Raw genomic sequence first — 15,573 nt, forward strand, 5'->3', positions numbered from 1 at the left:
CTCGTTCCCATCCAGCGTGGGCCACGGTCCAGTTTCCCAGTATTCACAGGCCCACTGGTGGGGGGGGGGGGCAACCCAGGATGCAGCCCTCCTTCATGTGTGGTGCAGGTAGGCAGTGCCCCAGCGGGGACACCGCCGAGAGAGAGATGCAGGCGAGAGGCTCAGAGACCCACAAGTGGGGAAGCACCTGGGGCCGCCCCACGCCCATGGAAGGGAGGCCCCTGGCCACTGCATCCTTGTCCCCATTGCTCCTGGGGCCGCTGCAGAGCCCTCGGGGAAGGCACTCTTTCCCTCTCCTTGCATCCTGGCCACTGTCCTTGTCTGCAAGCTCAGGTGCACCCAAAACACGGGCCGCCCCGTCAGCACGCAGACCCGCTGGGCTCCAAGGTGTGTGGTGTGGCTGCGGGGCGTTGGGTTTCCTGGGCAAGGGGTTGCCTCTGAGACACTGACCTTGTCACAGGGAAGCCCCCCAACAGCCCTCGTGGGCGAGTCTGGGCAACAGTAGAGAGCAGGGCCACCTGGGTGGGGTGAGGCACCTGAGTGTCAGTGCTGGCCTGAAGCAAGACTGGCCACAGCGCACCCGGCTTCAGGACCCGGTGTGGGGAGAGCGCAGGCACTGTGTTCTCAGCTGCTCAGGTGTTGGTTATGTGTTAAGGGGGTGATATTGTAGTTACACTGGGTTAAATAAAATTCACTCCACCTGTCTCTCTCACTGAGGTTGCTCAAATCACCAGTGCAACTGCTCTGTGGCCGGCACCCTTTCTTGGTGGCTCTGCTCTGGCCATGTCCCCCTGTGGCACCCTGTGCCCTCGGCCTGGTTGTTGGGCTGGCTGTGTTCAGCAGGTCCTGGGCTCCAGCTTCCCTGCTCGGGTTCTCTGACCAGAGGGCCAGTGATTGCTCCTGGGCCTCCCTCCCTTCCTGCCCAGGCCAGGGGGTTCCTGCCCGTGTCAGGCCAGCAGCCATCCCTGCTGGCTGGCCAAGTGGTACCCGCTCAGATCCTTCTAAAAACGGGAAGTTGGGGAGGCCTTGACGGAATGGGAAAGCTGAGGGCTCAGGTTCCACCGGCAGTTGGGCTGTGAAGTCAGGAGGTTCTGGTGAGAAAAAGAAGGTTCCAGAAGAGCCCCCGCTGCCCTGCCTACCTTGGTTTTGTCTTGGAAGGAGAGATGTGAGGGCAGAGCTACCACTCCACACCTCACGTGCTCCCCCTGGATCCCAGAGCCTTCAGCTCTGACTTTTCCTGCCTCTCTCCGCCTTCCCCTATCCCCCTCCTGCAACCGCCCTGGGGTCCAGCTGTGGGCAGCCGTGGGGTGCTAGGCCCAGGGCTTCTTGGCAACGGCCAAAACCACAGGCAGGGCTGTTGGTAAAGCTGTATCAGGTGAGTTGAAGCGGAGCTGGGAAGACCACCAGGCAAGAGCCTGCACGAGGGTCTGGGCCACGTGGGACGGCTTTGCTTCCTGACCCCCAGCTCTCCTCAGAGCCCAGGCGCTCCATCTGAAGCTGGCCAGGCAGGCACTGTCCTATTCCTGCTGCCCAATGCTGTGTGTCCTCAGGTGGGGCCCTACTTTTCTGAGGCTGAGCTTCCTACATGGACAGTGAGAGCTGGGCCTTGCTGTGGGACCCAGCGGGATGAGCCACGGTGAGCTCAGTGGGCGCACTCAGCAAGGTTTTGGATCCCTGTTATCCTGGGCTCCATTTGCGAGCATCTCCCCCCGTTGGCTCTAAAGGCAAACCCCAAGGTACCTTCTTGTAGAGCTGTCAGACAGCAACCTCTCGTTAGGGACCTCGCCACCCTCCCAGCCGGGTACCATCACCCCGGAGGACCTGGAACTCCTCCTGGAGGACGGGCTGGCCAGCTCCGAGCCCTTGAGTCTGGAGGAGAGCTCGGAGAGGTATGAGTCCAGCTGCCTGCCGTCCACCGCTTCTGTCCCAGAGCGGGACACCCCCAAGCACTGGAAGCAGCTGGAGCACTGGTAAGCCCCTAGAGACCAGGGGCGGGGGAGCCATGTAGTCAGTGCCCCGCACACGCAGCCAACACAGCCCGCTCCTCACCCCACCAGGGTGGCCGACCTGCACGAGGTGTCGCTGCGGGGACACAAGGCCTGCTGTGAGCGTACCACGCTGAGCCTGCTGCAGGAGCTGCTGCAGGTCCACACCTGCTTGCAGCTGCAGGACTCAGAGCTGAAGAGGCTTCAGCAGGCGGCTCAGGCCCCCGAGAAGGAGGCTCTCCAGGTGGGATGCGTCAGCTGGGAGGCGACATCCCCGGGTGTCAGGGCAGCTGTTTCCTGGACCCTGAGCCCCACTCAGCCCCTGCTGCTCAAGCCAGGGCCTCGGGTCCCACTCCGTGGGCCCCCATGTCCGTGCTGGTCGAGCTAGGAGGGCCCCTGGCCTGTACTCAGCTCACCCCTCCACCTTGCAGTTCCCCAGCCTGCAGATCCAGAACCAGATGCAGGCCCTGGACAAGAGGTACCCCTGCACCCTTGAAGCAGGCTTAACAGGAGGGAGGGGGGCTTTGGGGAAGCAGCGACTGCTGCCAGGCCAGTCTGGGCATCAGCCCCTGGCTTTTGTTGTCTCCAATTTGGTATCTTGCTCAGGTAAGCAAACACATCCACGGCCCAACTCCAGAAGGTCAGGTTGCTGGAGCCCGGCAGCCTGTGGAGCTTGGGAAAGGGGCAGAAGGCTTGCTGCTGGGCCCCTTGGCTGAACCCCCACCCCAAAGGCTGCCCAGCCTGCTCCTGGCTGCCAGGAGGTGGCAGGGCAGGCCCCAGGCAGAAGCAGCTCTTGTGTGCCAGGCTGGTGGAGGTCCGGGAGGCCCTGACCCAGATCAGGAGGAAGCAGGCACTCCAGGACTCTGAGCGGAAGGGCGCCGAGCAGGAGGCCAGCCTTTGGTGGGCCCCTCAGGAGGCTGACTCTGGACCCACCGAGGGGTTGTGTGGGAGTCATCAAGGAGGGCAGGTGACCCTCCAGCCCAGGGTCCCCACCTCTTCCCCTTCCCCATCAGTTACGCTCACGGGGATTCTAGCTCTCTCTGTCCCAGGTGGAGACACAGAGTGGGCTTCTGGCCTCTCTGTGTGTTTACCCGGGCAGGGTTGGACCTCCTGCTAGGTCAGCCTGGGCCCCCCGGATGCAGGCCTGGCCCGAAAAGGATTTGGTGTCCAGGGCCCCACCAGCCTCCCTGAGGCTCCCCATCAGGCCTCTGGCCGACTGGGGTGCTGTGACCTGCAGCCGTTGCCCCTAGGTTGTCTGAGCTGACCGAGAAGCTGAAGCAGGAGGAACGGGACCGGAAGGTGGCCTGTGGAGCCCTGCAGAAGAGCCAGGAGGAGGCCAGCCAGAGGGTGGACCATGAGGTGGCCAGGATGCAGGTACCTGGGAGGCCAGGGGCAGATCCAGGCAGGGCTCTGGCATCAGCAGCCAGCAAGCTGCCAACAAGGCAGTCTGTGCAGGAGACCCCCAACTCCCCATCCCACATCTTCTCCACTGCTGGGGTCTTCCTTCACCCCAGCTCTCCTTTTGGTTCCGTTCACGTGTTTGGACCTGGTGGCCAACCCCCAAGTCCTACACTGTCCACTACGGTGGCCATTGGCCACGGGTGGCTCTGTTGCAATTTAAAACTCAGTTCCTTGGTCACAGGAGCCACATTGCAGTGCACTGTGGCTACCTGTGGCTGGTGGCTGTCGATTTGGCTGTGCTGAGGTGGAGTGCGTCCTCCATCACAGAAAGTCCATCATTAGCACGAGTGCTGTTGTGGCCACTGCTCCCCCACCTCCCCTTCCCCATGTGATCAGCACCCAGACCAAGAAGTAGAATCTCATAGCCCGAGGCCCCTTCCTCGGCCATTTCCAGCTTCAATGCTTCCCTCCGTGCAAAGTGGAAGTCCCTTCCTGAAGACGCATCTTCCGGTGGCCCTGCTCCCGGCTGGTGCGTGTGGCCTAGAAGGTGGGGCAGGGGCCGGGGTGGGGCGCCTCTGGACCCAGCCTCTTCAGCTCTGCAAATAGAGACCAGGGACTGTGCCGCGTCCCCAGCTGCTGCCCTCATAGCTCAGCTGCCCAGCTCCATGCGTGCCCCTCCCGCTGCCCTGTGGGAAGCTGGTGCCTTGGCTCCACTGAGAGGCAGGAGCCCCAGGCGGCATCGGGGCCCGGGATCCCCGATGCCTGGCTGGCACGCATCTCCCCAAGTGTGCCATGGGGCTGGGGTCAGTGCCCTGCCACTGCTGTCTGGTTTTGTGAATAAAGTTTTATTGGCACATGGCCATTCGTTTATTGTTGCCCACGGCTGCTTTTGTGCTGGAACCACAAAGCTGAGGGGTTATGACAGAGACACTGTGGCCCATAAACGCCAAACGTCTGCCTTCTGTTTTTTGGGGGTTTTTTTGGCGGTACACGGGCCTCTCACTGTTGTGGCCTCTCCCATTGTGGAGCACAGGCTCCGGACGCACAGGCTCAGCGGCCATGGCTCACAGGCCTAGCCGCTCCGCGGCATGTGGGATCTTCCCAGATCGGGGCACGAACCCGTGTCCCCTGCATCGGCAGGCGGACTCTCAACCACTGCGCCACCAGGGAAGCCCTGCCTTCTGGTTCTTTATAGAAACAGCCAAGCCCTGCTCTGGGTCACCCTGCATGGGACAGGGAGGCTGGTGGGGACTCAGGGCACACCTGCTCTGGGCTGTGGGCAGCCCTCCTGGCCCTAGAAGGACTTGTGGCCGTGGAGAGGCTGCCTTGTGCCTGTGGGCCTAGACCCCTGTCTCCTGCATCCAGACCCTCAGTGCAGCAGGAAAGGAGCTGATGGAGGGAGAAGAGAGAAGGGGTCCCACCCTGGGCCTGGAGGACGAGGGCAGACAGTGTGTGTGTGCACACGTGTGAACGGGGATGTGCACATGTGCATGAGTGTGTGTACATGTGTGAGTGTGTGCTCACATGTACACTCAGCCTCCTTGCCCGGGGCTCCTGGCAGGGGTATGATCCGATGGCTGCTCTGCCGCCTCCCCTGGTGGGGTCTGGCAGTCACTGTGAGGACCATGTGTGTCCTGGGCCCGTGGAGCGTGGCCTTCAGACCCTTCACAGCCCTTGCGCCTGGCTCTCTGGGACATGTGGCCCCTGCCTGCCCTGCCTTCCTTCCTGAGGAGGGTGTGACAGGCCCACCCCTGCAGGGCACACAGGACCAGGGTCCCCTCCGACAGAGATGGTTGGGCAGGAGAACAGCAAGTCCCTGATGGCGCTATGGGTATGGGGATGGGCAAGGGGGACGCCCTTGGGGAGGTGCACGGTGACCATGTGGCCCCCACTCCACAGGCCCAGATGACCAAGCTCAGGGAGGAGATGAGCCTCCGCTTTCTCAAGAGGGAGGCCAAGCTATGCAGCTTCCTGCAGAAGAGCTTTCTGGCCCTGGAGAAGGTGAGTGCCTGCCGGCGGCAGGCCATCCAGTCCCCCTCTCCCCAGCTCATGGCGGGCGGGGTCTCCCCACAGAGAATGAAGGCCTCAGAGAGCGCATGGCTGCCGCCGGAGAGCGGCCTATGGGAGGAGCTGGAGAGCCAGTGGCAGCAACTCCAGGAGCTGGACGCAGAGTGCACGTGGGCCCTGCAGGGGCAGAGGCAGGTGGGTGGCACAGTGGGCACCAGCACAGGCGGGGCCCCGGCTGGAGCTGGGCAGGTCTCAGGTTGCCTCTGCCTGGCAGCAGGAAGAGTGCCACCTCCTGGAGCAGCGTCGGGGCCTGGACAAGGCCGTGGTCCAGCTGACCGAGTTCGTGCGTCAGAACCAAGCATCGCTGAGCCACATCCTGCTGGCCGAGCAGAAGGCCTGGTGGGTGTCCGAGCGGGGCCTCAGGTGGGGCAGGTGGGAACGGCCCTGCTCCCCTGACCCCAACGTCCTGAGCCTGGCTCGAGGCCCAGCAGGGTGCCCTGGGGCAGAGAAGCTGCCCTTTAGTGGGGGGCTCCCATCCCTCCCCCAGCCTGTCCCTCGCGGGGGAGCTCTGAGTGGCAGCGGTGGACTCAGCCCTGTCTCGGTGGTCCCTGTGATGACCCTCATCCTCTCCCTGGGGCCACCTGGAAGGTTCTGAAGCCAGTAGCCGGGCTCGCTGCCCTGGCACAATGCCAAGGGGTGGGCCAGCCTTGGCTGAGGGACAGTCTCTCTCAGTGGCACCCACCCCTAGGGATGCTAAAGGGAAGTTGGAGAACAGCCGGGCCGGGGAGCTGGCTACCTACCTGCAGGAGAACCTGGAGACCATGCAGCTGGCCAGCAAGCTGGCCCAGCAGGAGATGTACAGTGCCCTGGAGCTGGTGAGACGGCAGGGCCAGGGCCGGGCCTGCAGGGTTCCCTGCTTATGCAGGCAGTACACTCAGCCCAGCCTCCCACAGCTCTGAGAGAAGAGCCAGGCCCTGGAGGTGTCCGTGGCTGAGCTGGTCAGGCAGGTGAAGGACATGAGTGACCACTTCCTGGCCCTGAGCTGGAGGCTGGACCTGCAGGAGCAGACGCTGAGCCTGAGGCTGTGCGAGGTGAGTGCACAGAGCAGCCCGGGGAAGGTGCACCTAGGTGGGAGGGGTCCTGCTGCCCCTCAGGGCGGCAGGTCCCAACCCACCCAACAGCTGTCCACAAGGCCCAGGGCCCCAACCACACGGGGGCTCCACTGAGTGACCAGCAAAGCAGCCTACACCTTTGGGTTCTTTTTGCTCTTTTTCTAACAGCTTTATTGAGGTTCAGTGCACCCACCAGACAATTCCCCCTTTCAAAGTGTGTACTTCCGTGGTTCTTTGTCTATTCAGAGTTGTACAGCCACCACCACAATCACTTTTAGAACTTTTCCATCCCCGAAAAGGAAACCCCGTGCATTAGAGGTCACAACCCCTCCCCCAGCCCCTGGCAAACACTGGTCTGCTTTCCGTCTCTCTGGATTTGCCTGCTCTGGACATTTCGTATAAATGGAATCAAATGCTCTGTGGCCTTTTGTGAGCTTCTCTCGCTGAATGTTCCATGTTTGAAGTTCATCCACTCTGTGGCATGTGTCAGTGCTCCTTTCCTTTTTATGGCTGTCACATTTCACTGTGTGGATGGATCATAGCTTATTCATTTGTCAGCTGATGACACTGAGCTGGTGTCCTTCTGAAGCCCTTAGTGCTGCCGTGAACACAGGTATACACCCTTTGGCAGCGGGGCTGGGTCCCCCATCCTGTGCTTGTAGGCCAGCTGCCTGTTCTCTGTCGCTGCCGACTCACAGGCAGCTGGGTCTGGCTCAGGGGAGGGAGCGAAGCCAGGCCTTCTTAGGGATGTGGCTCTGCTCAGCCTGGTAGCCCTGCCTGGGAGGACTGGGGCACCCAGACTGTGCCAGGCCAGGCCACCCGGGCTGTGTCCGGTCAGTGTGGACATGCTCTGAGTTGAGGCAGGGGCCCTGTGCCCTCCAGGAGCTCTGCTGCGTGGGACTCGCCGTCTCAGGTCTGACTATGGCTCCAGTGGAGCCAGTCAGTCGGCCTGTCCACCCTCTCTGGGCGGGTTCCAGCCCTCACTGGTGTCTGCGCCCCAGGCACAGAGTGAGTGGGGAGTTGCAGAGCAGCGATGGCGGGAAGCCCTGGCCCGGTGTCGAGAGGAGGCCGAGGCGCACCTACGGGAGGTGCAGCAGAGAGTGGACAGCCTGCCCCGGCAGGTGGGTGAGGGCTGGGCTGGCCTCCCCCTCCCCGCTGTGCCCACCCTGAGCCGCCCGCCGGCTCTGCGTTTCAGATAGAGGCCATCGCCGACACGTGCATCCTTCACAAGAGTGACTCAGACTTCAAGATCCCTGCCGAGGCCAAAGCCAGGTGAGGCCCCCGGCTCCCTGTCATAGCCTGGCAGGACCTTCAGGGAGTGGGCTGGTCCCACTGCAGGAGGGCACAGCCGTCTCAGAATGACCCTGCTGCATCACAGGGCTTCCTGACAGTGGTCCATCCTCCCCAAGCCCCTGCACCTGTGGCAGTCCCGACCCCTCCCCACCCCAGGCCTGGCCCAGCTTTGGGTTTGGCCCCTGCTGGGGGCAGCCTTTCACTCTATCACCTGCTGGGGACCCCCCAGTGCCCACTGGTGGGGCGGCAGTGCCGAGCACCCTATGCTCTGCCCAGGGCCTCCTCTCTCCAGCTGCCCCACCCCCCAGATGCCCGCCAGAGCCCGTCAGCCCCGGCCTCCTGTGCTCACAGAGAGCTCGAGGGCGAGGCCGTGAGGCAGGAGCTGGCTGCTCTGCCGTCCTCTGTGCAGCTGCTCAGAGAGGGCAACCCCGGGCGGAAGATCGCCGAGATCCAGGGCAAGCTGGCCACGGTACCCCTGGGCCCCTGGGCTTGGCACACTCGGTGGGGGGCGGTGGGGGGCTGGCTCAGACAGGGGCAGACCTCCCCCCACCCAGGGAGGCTCAGATCCAGGACACCCCCCTGGGAATGTGGGGGGCGAGGCGCATGGAACCAGCCATCCTGCTGGGCGGCTCTGCACATATCAGCCTCTGGAAGTACCAAGTGGGGGCTTCTGTCTAGAGCCCCCAGATGCTGAGGTGCATCAGCAGCTAGTGAAAAGAGCAGCCCTGAGTTCTGGCCGGGTCCCCCCTTGTCATCGGGCTGAGTGATGCGACCGGCTCCCACTGAGGGGCGAGGACCCATGTGTCAGAGGCCGGCTCCTGCCACGAGTGATTAGGGCGGGGGCCTCCCCCGAGTCTGCAGACTTCCTGCATCTGTGCCCACGAATGGGGGCCGTGTTTAGTTTCAGAACCAAATGATGAAGTTGGAAAGCAGCATCCAGTACAAGACCATTCAGAATCTCAAGTTTAATACAGAAACCAAGCGGGTGAGAGGTGGCCCCTGAACTGGGCCCTGGCCGTGCCCCCGCCCCCACCACCCAAGCTCCAGGGCTTACCAGGCCCTGTGGGTGGGCCGCCTTTCTCTGTGCAGAGCCTGACTTCCAGCTGCCCTCACCACCCCCAGCCTGGCCACCCTGTAGCTTTTTGGTCTGCCCAGCCGTCTGTCTGCGTGTCTGGCCCAAGCAGAGTTTCTGGGCAGATAAGGCCCAGGCTAGCCCAGAGGGAGATAAATCCCGTTGGCTGTCCCGCCCCTCTGGTCTGATTCCCGTGTCCACAGCGCACGGAGGAGATGGCCACTCCGCTGTCAAGCGTGATGCACCTGTGGAGCGAGGGGGGCCCCCTGGGCCCTGACGCTAGGCAGCAGAAGGGTCCTCATGTCCCTGGTGAGGCAGCAGTTCTTCATCAAGGATGTGGCCCCTGACGAGGTGGTCCCCATGAACCACTGGGGCATGTATCAGGCCGTGAGGTGGGCAGCGGGGAGCCGCCTTCCAGAGCCCCCTCCAGGCCCGGGTTCGGGGCTGGGCGGACCCCGAGGGCAGTGGGCGGAGGCGGGTTCCGGGCCATGAGCCGTGTCTCTGGGCAGGTGGCTGCGGTGGAAGGCGGTCCTCATGAAGCTGGCGGCCTGGCGGAGGCCAAGGGCGGTCTCGGAGAAGCCCCTCGGCTAGAAGCCCGCCCACTAGCTCTTGTCCCTGCTCCTTTCCCAGAAATAAACATGCCCGCCCCACGCCTGTCTGAGGCTGGAGTTCCCTCCAGGGGTTCAGGAGGCCCTGGGCAGGGGAGTGGCCAAGAGGACCTTCCCTAGACTCCCAGAACCCCTGCCCCTGTCCTGGCTGCTGAGCCCCAGACCCCACCGCTCCCCAGGGCCTCCCACCCACAGGCACTGCAGCCCGAGCCCCACCCGGAGCCAACAGCACGTTAGCTTGGCCACTCAGACAGTGCCCCCCTTCCTGCCCCTCCAAGAAAGCTGTCACCCCCATGGTAGCTGGCCCTGCCACCTGCGCGGGTGCCACGAGGAAGAGCCACCCTGGGGCCAGTTGGATGGGCAGCGTGGAGGGCTGCCCTTCACCACTGACTGGAACTTTGGGGGCTGGTCTTTGAGGAAATGTGGCTTGCCCAGAGGGGAACCCAGCGTGTAGACGCCCTGAGCCCACCGCCTCCAAGAGGCTGCAGCTCCTGCCCCATCCTCCCTCCTGTGGGCAGAGCTCTTGGGTGGCCCCTGCCCATTCCCGGCCCTGGCCTGGGAAGTCCCTACCTGAGCTGATTTGTCCCCTGGTGGCTGCCCTGATTGGAGGTCCCCGAGGGCTCCTCTCAGGACAGCAATAAGGAGAGTCCGGGCCCTTGTTGCCCTCAGCTCACCCCCGCTGATCCTTGCTCAATCACTAGGCCTCGGCCAGCTGCACCCCCTCCAGGGCCTGGCCCCCCCAGCCCAGCAGCTCGGGGCCGGCCTCTGCTGACCAGCTGGCCAGCAGGTCGCTGAAGTCAGGCGTGCCGGGGTGCAGCAGACCCAGGGGGCTGGGTGCCGGCTCCTTCCAGAAGGAGGGGGGAAGCTTCCTTTGGGTCATGGGGGTGATGTGGCCGTACTTCTGCTCCAGCCTGAGTCGGCGGCCGGCCGCGGCCCTGGGTCCCAAGTACTGCCGCAGCCCGTAGTCGAAGAGCTCGGCCAGGGGTCCCAGCGGCTGCAGCCCTTCCCCACCGAGGCCCGGCCCGCACGCCTGCCCCTCGGGGGCCCCAGGGGAGCAGACCCCGGGCTCAGTGGCCTCATTTTCTGGGGCCTCGCCCTGGGCCAGGCGCACAAGGTTGGCGCAGGAGAGCTCCCTGGCTGAGTTGCTGGCCGTGTGGCCATCGGCGTAGATGTCGCAGGCGTCGGGGTCCTGCCCCCGGTCCTTGTGGCCGAAGTACCGCTGGATGTCGCCACTGATGAGCTCAGAGAACCGCAGGAGCTGCAGCGGCGTCTCTGGGCCACCGGGGTCCAGAGGGGCCACTTCTGGGGCCCAACCTGAGCTCTGGGGGGCCGGGCTGTGGCCCTCTGGCCCCTCGACCTCCAGTTCCTCTTCCCCATCCTCCTCCTCCTCCTCCTCAGAAGAGTCTGGGGGCTCCGGGTCTGAGGGCAGGAAGGGCCCATGGTATGGCAGAGGCAGCCGGAAGTCACAGAGAGGCCAGATCACACCCGCGGCCATCTCTCCGCCGAGCTTCTGGGGGCTCTCGGGCACTGGGCGCTAGCTGGGGAGGGAGGTGGAGAGGGGACAGGTTAGCAGTCAGGGCCCGCAGCCCTCCTAGGGGAATAGTCACTGCAGGGTTGGGGCGGGCGCTGAGCTCAGAGGCAGGTGACACTTGGAGAGACGGAGGTGGTGGGCACTGTGGCGGGGGGGCATGGCGGGGGGGGCATGGCAGGGGTGAGCTGCAGGGTGCAGGCCTCAGTCACCCGCCAGAGGAGGGTACATCTGTAGGGAGGGTGGCTGACAGTGCTGTTGGAATAGTGACTTGGAGAGAGAGAAGCTGGGCAGGTGGGAAGGGAGCTGGCCCAGGGGCTGGGCTTCGGGCAGGTTTGGGGTCTGGAGAGCAGAGCCCTCGCCCCAGCTCAGGGTCGCTGTAGCTCTTGATAAACAGGCTTGTTGACGTAGAGTCTGCCCAGGTGCAGGGTGGGGAGGGACCCCCTTGACACATCCCCTCCCTGAGTGTCTGTGGTTGGCAGGGTCCCTCTGTGCCTGAAGTGACCATGCTGAGCCCGGGAGCCGGGCCTGGCTGCCTCGACCTGGGTGCTCTGTCCCTTGCAGTTTTGGGGGCTTCAGAGGCTTCAGGGGCTGTGAGGTGAGCTCCGGGGATCTTCAGGGGAGGGCAGAGCCATTTCTCTGTCCCCACAGTCGCAGGCTTCCCTGTGCTCCCTGTCGGGGGTGGAGGGTTGGTGAGGTCACCTCTAGCATCTCTAACCTGGGGATGGGGGGGGCTGGCAGGACTGTGGAGGGGGTGGGATTAGGGGAGCTGATTGTGAATGTGGGAGGCCCCCCGCCGAACAGGGCCCCAGCTCCTGTACTGCAGGGAGGCAGGGGGGCCAGCCCTTGGACCAGGAGGCCTTCTAGCGGGAGCCCTGGGCAAGGGGGAGGAAGAAAGGGAAGAGGGGTTAGAGAGAAGGGGGGGCTCACAGCTTCAGGAAACCACTCCCCATGTGGGGGGAGGGGCGGGAAGTCCACAGGCCGCCCTCAGAGTCAGGGGGGCCTCTCGGACCTCCCCCTCCTCCCTGCCATCATGCTCTGCAGTTCTAGGGCCCCTCTTCCCTGTTGGGGTGAACCGTGGCCCCAGCGTTGGGCGTTGGCATGGCCGCTGGTGGGGAGCCAAGACTCAGGTGCCCCCCTTTCCCTGGCCAGCCCACCTCAATGACCCAGCCCCGCTCAGCCCTGCTGTTGACCCCTCCCCGTGGGTGGGTGGTCCCCAAAGACCACCAGGGCAGAGGAACCCCACAGCCTTCCCAGGACCTCTGCCACCAGCACCCTCCCGCCCGCCGCCCAGCCTGGCTCCTACCTGCCAAGGCCTGCAGCTCCCGCTGGGCAGGCCCACCTCCACCTGGGCTCAAGCATTTATAGCCAAGCTCTGTGGCTGGCCCGGCTGGCAAATATTTGGTGACTGCATTGTCATCGCAGACTGGGCAAATAGAGCCCGTTTGCTTTAGCGCCCGGCAACCAGGGCCCCGCCGGGGGGAGCCTCAGCCTGCCCGGGGGACCGTGGAGTGTTTGCCGCTCGCCCAGCTGGCTCACACCCGGGGCCGAGGACCCTTATCTCCACCGCTGATTGGGGCCTGGACGAAGCCTTGTCAAATAGGCGGAAAATTAAATTTCATGCTATTTTGACTCCTGGAGTAGCCTTCTCTAGAGGACATCCTGCTTCTGCAGCGCTCTGGGTGAACGGGCTCTGGGCCAGCAGCAGGACCTGGGAAGCCCCAGGAGGGCCAGGGACCACCAGCCAGGGCCTAGGTGGTGGGTTTATGCAGGTGGGGACCCCAGAGTCCCTGCCCAGCCCCCTCCTGCCACTTCCCACCGTTCCAGAGCTGCAGGTGCATTTGCAACAAACCCCATTGAATCACTGCTCCCCCAAGGGCTTCATCCCCACGTCCAGGCTGAGGTGACACCTCCCTTCTCTGGCTCCTTTTTTAGCTCCTGTGCCTTCCCCTAAGGGGCTTGGTGGCCCCTCCAGCCCCGTGGGTCCTGCCCTGGGGCGTCCTCACTGTGGTTACCACCCACCATTACAGCCCCTTCACCGTGAGTCCCATGAGTCCAGTCCAAGTTTCCCCGTCCCCGGAAACCGACCTTGGCCACAGCCACAGTTCTGTCCTTATACCCTGGGGTCCAATGACACTTGCCAGGTCCTGGTTGTGGGTCGACCCTGCCCCAGCCTTAGCCAGCCTCTCTCTGACCCAGCACAGCCCAGGTGTCAGCCAAGACCTGGGGGAGGCTGGGGGTTGGGGTCCCCGGTGGCTCCCCAGGACTGCTGGGACCCCAGAATCCCTCTTTGCCCAGATACGGCCCCTGCCCCTCTGCCAGTGCAGGGAACGCCCACCATGACCTGCCCAGGACCCAGGGCTGGACCTCAGCAGCTGTTCTGGCTGTAGCTGCAGTGCTCACTGCTGCCTATTGGGAACAGCCAGGGCCGGGGTCTGGGAAGGGCCTGGAGACCGGCTGGGTTGGGGTCAGCCCCGCAGGGTGGGGCCTCAGGGGCCCGAGGGAAGTGCTGGGCATGGGGGCTGGGCTGGGGAAGGTGAGATGCAGCCCTGTCATGGAGAAGGTCCTGGCCTTTGTGGCCAGAGGAGGGGCTTCACAAAGGAGGTGGTTTGCAGGCGCTGATGGGGCAGGTGCTCACCCAGCCAAGCCGGGGGAAGTAAAGGTGTTCCGGCAGAGGGGACAGCCTGGAAAGGAACCAGATCGCGAGGAGCTGGCACCCCTGTGGTAGGCTGAGTGATGGCCCCAAAGATGTCCACACCCTGATCCCTGGGAATTGCGTCCTCACCCCACTTGGCAAAGGGACCCAGCAGAGGTGACTGAGATAAGGACCCTGAGATGGGAGATGGCCCTGGATTATCCAGTGGGCTTGTGTGTCACAGAGGGAAGCAGGAGGGTCCGAGTGGGGGTGGGGGGAGATGTGGCAACTGAAGCAGAAGGTCACCTTTGAAGGTGGAGGGGCTGCAATCCAAGGAATGGAGCGGCCTCTAAAATCCGGAAGACAAGGAGATTCTCCCCTGGAGCCTTCAGGGCACAAACCTGCAGACACCTTGATTTGGGGCCAGGGAAACCCACTTGGGACCTCGGACCTCCAGGACTGCACAACAAATCAGTGTTGTTTTAAGCCACTCAGTTTGTGCTCCCTGTTTCAGCAGCAACAGGAAGCCCAGAGGTGGAAGCATTGGCTGGAAAGTGGGGTGGGTGGCACACAGGACCTCCTGGCCTGGCCCTGGAGCTCGGACCTTCCTCCTGTACCGGGAGCCAAGTCGGCCAGGGCCTCAGCTCTTCCCAGCATCACTGGAACCAAATCGCAGAGTGGCAGTGGGGCTTTTGCAGGAAAGAGGCCCCAGGGTGGTTTTCACCCCCCACCCCACAGGCCCACTTTTCCATCCTGGCCTCTGCCTCAGGCTCCCAGTCAGTGGAACTGGGGCTGTGGAAGGGGCTCTGGGTCCCAAGAGTGACCCAGCGAGGTGTCCATTCATGCCAGCTGTGGGAAGACTGTCCACAGACAGCCAGACACTTGTCCTCTGGTGGCAGAATCCCAGTGCCTTTTTCTGCCTGACCAGAGACAAGGAGGAAACCCCAGTCTAGGATGGAGAGTTCTAGAGTCAGAGAGAACCCAGAGCAGGCAGGTGTTTGGGGAGAGGAACCTCAGCAGCACAGTGTGGGGTGGGGCTCTGGACACAGGAGGGCTGAGACTGGAGACTTGGGGAGGGTGCCACTGCACCAGTCCTAGCGATCAACGATGGGGCCTAACAAGGCACAGTATGTGGAGGTGAGGGTGGGAGACAGGCGTGAGAGGGATTCAAGAAGCAGATCTTGGGTCTTAGTGGAATTATCCCCTTCCTTGCCCCTCCTGAGTCAGAGCCATGCTCAAGATAGACACAGGAGTCTGGTGGGTGGAGGCTGAACTCCAGCTTTTGTTACAGGTGAGGCTGGGCTGGGTTATGGCAGCCAGGGGGACCCTGGGTAGGTGGAGAGACGCACTTTCCCAGAATCACTGCCCACACATGTCCCGCCGGTATTGGGTGGCCAGCCAGTGCCAGGCCAAGTGGCATGGGTGTCCCAAGCCCCCTGTGCCCATGGGGGCTCCTGGCTGGGGCTGGGGGCTGAGGCACTCAGGCTGCCAGGCTTGGGGCCTGAGCATATGCCCTGGCATCTGCTCCCAGCCAGGCCCCCATTGTGGGCAGTATGGGGCCTTCAGAGCTCTGTGCTCACCCTGCCCCCACCAGCCCCCACCCCTGCTGTCAGGCCTCAGCCCCTGGGAGAAAGGCTCTGCCTTTCCAAAGGTGGTGGCCCTGCCTGTCCCCATGCACCCCATATTGATCTTCCCAGGGAAAATCAATAGCTCCAATATGTCAGCTCTCAAGTGGCGCTACAGTAAATTACTCCTGCCATCGGGCACACAAGGGCTGCAGCCTCCCTCCCATTAGTGGGACATTAGTCCTCGTGTGAGGTTTCTCTGTGTGCTTTGAGATAATGAAGGCTGAGGTGTTGGTTTATGCCTCTGGGAGGAGGGGGACCTTGGACAAGAGCGGCATCGCTGGCAGTGCTGGGCACCTGTCACCCA

At 63.5% G+C, this 15,573-nt stretch overlaps 2 protein-coding genes across 2 annotated transcripts; one reads left to right on the top strand and one right to left on the bottom strand.

Moving 5' to 3' along the window:
• Positions 1 to 126: 126 nt before the first annotated feature.
• CCDC154 (coiled-coil domain containing 154) lies at positions 127 to 9,518 on the top strand. The gene is given in 17 exon segments (XM_073792497.1): positions 127 to 1,636; positions 1,751 to 1,970; positions 2,058 to 2,229; positions 2,417 to 2,463; positions 2,790 to 2,885; positions 3,236 to 3,359; positions 5,286 to 5,387; positions 5,460 to 5,588; positions 5,668 to 5,792; positions 6,142 to 6,268; positions 6,347 to 6,484; positions 7,507 to 7,626; positions 7,701 to 7,777; positions 8,150 to 8,267; positions 8,700 to 8,783; positions 9,074 to 9,133; positions 9,135 to 9,518. Coding segments are annotated over 17 exon segments (1,977 nt in total). The 5' UTR covers positions 127 to 1,626; the 3' UTR covers positions 9,363 to 9,518.
• A 657-nt stretch (positions 9,519 to 10,175) lies between these two features.
• Positions 10,176 to 10,973, bottom strand: PERCC1 (proline and glutamate rich with coiled coil 1). Its single transcript, XM_033841129.2, has one exon. The coding sequence runs from the start codon at positions 10,971 to 10,973 to the stop codon at positions 10,176 to 10,178; it is 798 nt and encodes a 265-aa protein (XP_033697020.1).
• Between the last annotated feature and the right edge of the window lie 4,600 nt (positions 10,974 to 15,573).

This window comes from Tursiops truncatus, chromosome 15 (assembly GCF_011762595.2).
Source record: "Tursiops truncatus isolate mTurTru1 chromosome 15, mTurTru1.mat.Y, whole genome shotgun sequence".
In the NCBI taxonomy this organism is placed as follows: domain Eukaryota; kingdom Metazoa; phylum Chordata; class Mammalia; order Artiodactyla; family Delphinidae; genus Tursiops; species Tursiops truncatus.